This window comes from Orycteropus afer, unplaced genomic scaffold (assembly GCF_000298275.1).
Source record: "Orycteropus afer afer isolate SDZICR_OR568_19922 unplaced genomic scaffold, OryAfe1.0 scaffold00113, whole genome shotgun sequence".
Classification (NCBI taxonomy): domain Eukaryota; kingdom Metazoa; phylum Chordata; class Mammalia; order Tubulidentata; family Orycteropodidae; genus Orycteropus; species Orycteropus afer.
Genome location: NW_006921700.1, coordinates 6,950,331 through 6,956,273, shown reverse-complemented (window position 1 = coordinate 6,956,273; position 5,943 = coordinate 6,950,331). Strand labels below are relative to the sequence as shown.

Sequence of the window (5,943 nt, the reverse complement as noted above, 5' to 3'; positions counted from 1 at the left end):
GACCCCTCCTTGGGTTTCCAAGGCAGTATCACTACGGAAGTAGGATTGCCCAACCTTCCTTCCGAGGAGTGGCTGGTGGGTTTGAACCGCCAGCCTTTCTGGTTAGCAGTCAAGTGCTTTAGCCACTATGCTACCAGAGCTCCTAATATAAGTATAGAAGTGATCTATTTTAAAGAGTTGTAGAATTGCCTCATCTCTTTATTGTTTTCTCTCCAGGCTGAATATTCCCCATCTCTCCAGCCATTCCTGTGTAGGAAACAGTCTCTAAACCTCTCGTCCTTCTAGTCCTCTTCCTCATGAGACATTTGCTAGAGTCTGCTTTGCTGGTTATTGAATGCCCTCCAAGGCCAGGCACTACTCTGCACAGTCAAGCATAGTACTTCAGATACAGTCTGAGGAAGGCAAAGTTGTTTCGTGGAAAAGAAGCTCCCAGTGAAGACTTGGCTTTGCCCTTGGCTCTGTGTTTTGCTTGGTATCCTGGGTAGTTGTCTTTTGGCTTTTTTTTCCCCCCCCTGTAAAATGAAGTGATTGAATCGGATAACTTTTAAAGCCATTTTCTAATGTTACATTGTATGATTACTTCATGGTGTGGTGCAGATAACAATTGGGCCTAAATATCTTCTTTAATTCAGAGATTAAAGATCTACCAAAGATTATATTGGCTGTTTGTAACTACTTCCTAAATTCCCACTAAGCTTCCAAGCCAGCTTTTCCTCAGTTTGTACCTGTACAGATGATCTTCTAAGCTGTTAAAGAACTTTATCCTTACAGACTGTTCATCTGGGCTTATCTTTGTGCTCTGGTGCTCTGTGTTTTGCCTCACTCAGGTTAACACACAGACCTGTAAAGTGACAGCATGATGTGGTGGGAAGCATGAAACCCAGAGTCAGACCTGGGTTGCCGTTCCTTGGCATACCACTTTCAAACAAGGTGACTCTGGGCAAATCATGGGACTTCTTTAAGCCTCAAGTTCCCTTTCTTTAGAGGATGGGTACCAGGATACCATTGTCTACCATGTCTGCCTCATAGATCTTTTGGAATTGTCAAATGAGATAATATGTGTGAGCCTGATTAATAAGCTGTAAATATTCTGTTGGTATTCAGTCAGGAAATCATTTACACAAATGTTGAATAGACTCCTTTGGCTAACAGTTTCCTTTTTTTTTTTTCTTTTCTTTCTTTTTTTTTTTTAATTGTGATTTGGGTGAAAGTTTACAGAGCAAATTCACTTTCCATAGAGCAGTTCACATACTCTTTGTCTCATGACATTGACTACAGTTTACCCCAGTGCAATAGCTTTTCTCCCATTTCCTCCTGACAGTTCCCTCTTGCCTGTGTCCATCCCTCCATGCACCCCTGCCCCCTGAGCTGTCTCCCTGTGCATAAACGGCCCTCCTCTCTCCCATGATTATTCTCTCTGAGGAGTATATCTACTTCAGGTAAATGTTCACCTCATATGCCTGTCTTTTGTTTGTCTGGAAGCCACAGGTATGGGTTCAATTCCAGACCTGAAGGGAAGCTAGGGGCCATAGTCTGTGGTTCCACCTGGCTCTATCAGACCAGCAAACCTGGTCCCCCCCTTTTTTTTTAACCAAATGATTTTGAGTTTTGTTCCACATTGTTCTCCCTCTCTATCCAGGATCTCCTACATAGATCCCCCTCCGAGTGGTTGACAGTGGTAGCCGGGCACCATCTAGTTTTTCTGGTCTCATCGTCATATAGGCTGCGGATCACATGGTGTACCAGTGGCTGACATTTTCTTATGTCTACATGGTCATAAGTGACCATGAGTCTGAGTGTACATGTGGGTTGGACAGATTTGGATTATAGCTCAAGACTTTATGTTTCTTATTTTAATGCTTTTCAGTAACCTAATCTTTGAAAATATAGTTGCCTCTGGGTTAGTAACTGCTCTGGTAGTGTAGTGCCTAAGGCATTTGACTGCTAACCAGAAGGCTGGCAGTTCAAACCCACCAGCCACTCCTTTAGAGGAAGACTGGGCAATCTACTCCTGTACAGATACTGCCTCAGAAACCCAAGGAAGTGTCAGTATGAGTCAGAACTGACTTGATGGCATGAGTTTGATTTTTTTCCTAAACTTTTTCTGAACAGAGGGCAGGCCTCTGGTATTGTAACAAACCTCAGTGTTGCCTCTTGCTCTGTTGATGAGGAATCAGTCCTTTGGCACATCTGTTAAGGGGGTTTTCAGATGGCTTCCTTAGGGCCAGAACCTCTTTTTAGGGTTGTAAGGCTCCTGTGGTACAGTGCCTAAGGCATTTGACTGCTAACCAGAAGGTTGGTGGTTTAAACCCATCAGCCACTCACTCCATGGAAGGAAGACTGGGCAATCCACTTCTGTAAAAATTTACCACCTCAGAAACCCAACAGGGATTGCTGTGAGTCGGAATCGACTCGATGGCAGTGAGTTTGGTTATTTGTTTTTATAGGGTAGTATACAACTGATTGTTGTCCATTGTTACTCTCATCTTCTTTTCAACGTGGTGGTATAGGTAGCATTAAATCAAAACTTGAATTCTCAAGGGAGCCGACATCACTCATTGTTTATAGCTTGTTGGAATAGCTAGCTGCTCAAGATCCGCTGTGGTAGTTAAGGAACTAGAATCATGTTACTTGCCACTTCTTGAATAACCCAAATGAGGACTGGCCAATGATTTAAAGCTGAGGCCATAAATAGCAAGGATCATTTGAAGTGCCTGCTTACCTTTCATTTGTGTCAAAACTTAGTGCTTCATTCTGGAGGCAAATGTGGTTCTGTCGCATGACTGGAATGTGGAATTTAAGCTGTCAGTGTTTCTGTAGCAATTTTCTCCCAAGGAGTGCTTGGTAAGATTCGTCAACAAGGCACTTCTGCCTCTCTGATAGGACTCTTTTAGAGAACCTAAAGGGCAGCTTAGACTGAGAACTTCAAACTTGTTACTTTCATTGAATCAAAGCATCAGTAGTTCTGATGAAAGAGCCAAGAGTTTCTGTTGTGGCCTTCAAGATTAGGGAATGACCTGGTACTTAAGCATGATCTAGTACTTACAGGCATTTAGAAATCTAATCTGTAAAGGGGTATTACTGTCACTGTCTTTGAAAGTATTCTTACCAAATATGATACAGAACCTGTTTTAAAGTAATTTATTTTACTTTTGTAGTTGTTGAGAATATACACAGCAAAATCTACATCAGTTCAGCAGTTTCTGCATGTACAATTCAGTGACATTAATTACATTCTTCAAATTGTGCAGCCATTCTCATCCTCCTTTTCTGAGCTGTTCCTCCCGTGACCATAAACTCATTGTTCACTAAGGTCTTGTCTAATCTTTTGTGTTGTTGTTATTCCTTGATACCATATAGATAGATCTTACAAGAGGACAATTCACAAGGTAGACATTTTCACTAGTTAAGGTAAACTGTTGTTTGGTTTTAGGAAGACTGCAGGGGATAGTGTCGGTTTGAGTTTTAAACATTCTCTCAGGGCAATAGTTTCAGCGGTTCATCCAGCCTCCACGGCTTCAGAAAGTCTGGAGTCCGTGAGAATTTGAAATTCGGTTCTGCATTTTCCCCTCTTTAATCAGAGTTTTCAACAGAATTGTTGATGAGAATGTTCAGTAATGGTAGCCGGCACTATCCAGTTCTTCTGCTGTCTTGGCAGAGGAGACAGTTATTTGTGGAGGCAGTTAGCCTCACATTCCATTTCTCCTCCTTCCTCTGTTGTGCCAGGCAAAGAGGAGACCAGGTGTTGTACCTTGGATGGCTGGGTACAGAACTTATTTTTCAAACAAGTTTCACCTATTTCTCCTACTGTTTCCATTGTTTACCCTAAGATTGTTTGGTGATTTTAAGTTTGCTTTGCAATTACATGTTGCCCTGTCCTGAAGATCTCAGGATTTTAATGGAGTCCAGAGAAACATCTTACCCATGATCAGTCAGTGACTGATCTAGACACAATTGAGGAGTCTCTGATTGAGACCTTTGACCATTTTTTAGGGTAAGTTTGATCTTTTTTCAGAGACAAGAGGAGGAGAGAGGAAGGGAGGGGAGAGCAGGGTGTTGATGGGTTTCTTGAACTTGCATAGTACATGTGTGCACCAGTGCAACTGAAGGAAGCCATGTTGCCTTCTGTTTTTCCTGGGGTGGGATTAACCATGCTTTTGCTGCTGATCTCACTTGCAGGTGTGTTCATCCTCGAGGAGGAGTGATTCAGAGCGTTTCTTCCTGGAAGCACGGCCCAGGCACGCAGTATGTCAGCACGCGGCAGACACAGCCATGGACTGCCGTGACTCCCCAGCAGACTTGGGCTTCACCTGCAGAAGTTGTTGACCTCACCTTGGATGAGGATAGCAGGCGTAAATACCTACTGTAATACGGTGTCACTGTGTTTCCTCTGCACTGTTCCCTTCCACTTCCTCCTCTTTGTGGCACAGAAGTCCATTGTCACAGCTTCGGCCTCAGAAGCTGTTTGTGGCGTTTGTAGAATTGAAACTCATGGAAAATTGCAAAAATCCCCCCCTTTTTTTTTTTTAATTAAAAGAAGTCACTTAGGAAAATAACCTATCAACAGAGAAAAGAATTTACTTTCTCTCCCTATGAAAATGAGAATGACAAATTTTTATTAGACAACTTTATTTTACTTGGTGACTTTCAATCTTAGGAAACTCTGCCTTCCTTTCAGAATAATATTTTAATTACCGGGTAAAATGGATTTCAGTTTTTGAATCTTATATTTATTTTTCTTTGTAATGAAACTAATGTCTAGATTTGACCACTATCAGCCCACCCATTGAGTTCTCACCTTAGGGCATTTGAGCACATACCAGTCAGGTCCCTATTGGTACCATGTAGGGCATGTAAAATAAAAAACCTGTCCTTAAAAACAGAAGACAGAAATACTACTTCTTCCTTGTCACTTAAGTCTTCTGCCTTCTTTCCTGACTTTGCCCCTGGCTGACTTTCCACAATACAAATAATTGACATGCCCCTTTGTGTTTATAAATACTATTAAGGTGACTTAGTTGGTCTCCTCACTGCAATAATTCATAACTCTTTGGAACGTGTCTTCTCGGGGCAGAGGCATTTCAGAGAGATACCCACCATGACGTTTTCTGGGCATCTGAGGAGAGGGTTGAAAGCCCAGGAGGGAAATGTCTCTCCCTTTTTCCCCAGGTTTATTTAAGTAGCAGGAGAACATAGAAACCTGTTATTTAGGTAAAAGAGGAAAAGTTGTGTGGCTTCAAAGGCTACAGGCACTTGCAAATCTGAGAGGAAAGTGCCTTTCGTGGCTGGTCTCTCTCTATAAAAGGTATATAACAGCTGCTTAACACCAGAACCCAAGGTGACCTGATGTGGGATTTGGGTATTTTTTCTCTTCTACCTTCTAAAAGTGGAAAAATAAAAGTATACCATAAGAAATCAGATATCAAGCACATAATAGCATGATAGGTATTACAGTATCTAAAAGAGCAAAGGGTAGTAGGAGCTTCAGGGAGTTTGGGAAATGCCAGCATTGGAGTTTTGTGGCGTTGGTAACTCTTTCTTCCTATAACATGTTGTAGTTGAGTGAATTACTTTCAAAGCAATACCTAGAGTTAGAACACTATGTCTGTGCACAGGGGGAGTGAAGTAATATTGTCTTAGAAGACCTCACCTTTCGTTTGTCACAGTCTGTTTTGTTTTTCCATTTTAACCATAGAATGCTGTGATGACCCTCTGTCTCTCTTTCCAAATGCCTTGGTAGCTCTTGCTTACTATAAGAGCATGAAAACTATGTTTTCATTCAGCAAACATACATTTACCAAGTGCCTGATCTGCATAAGGCACTGTGTGGGGTGGGTGCTGTGGCCGCTGCTGAGATGGATGGGACACACCCTGCATGCGCAAGGTCAGAGCCTGCCTGACCTGCCTGCCTGGCCTGCTTTTCTTTAAAGACAAGTTTGTTCC

At 42.2% G+C, this 5,943-nt stretch overlaps 1 protein-coding gene across 1 annotated transcript in view; it reads left to right on the top strand.

Moving 5' to 3' along the window:
- The window catches only part of CUNH18orf25 (chromosome unknown C18orf25 homolog), a 95,990-nt gene extending 91,621 nt beyond the window's left edge, over positions 1-4,369 (top strand). The window contains exon 4 of the mRNA XM_007943841.2: positions 4,180-4,369. Within this exon, the coding sequence (XP_007942032.1) occupies positions 4,180-4,369 (190 nt within the window). The remainder of the gene's footprint in view (positions 1-4,179) is intronic.
- The last annotated feature ends 1,574 nt before the right edge of the window (positions 4,370-5,943 follow it).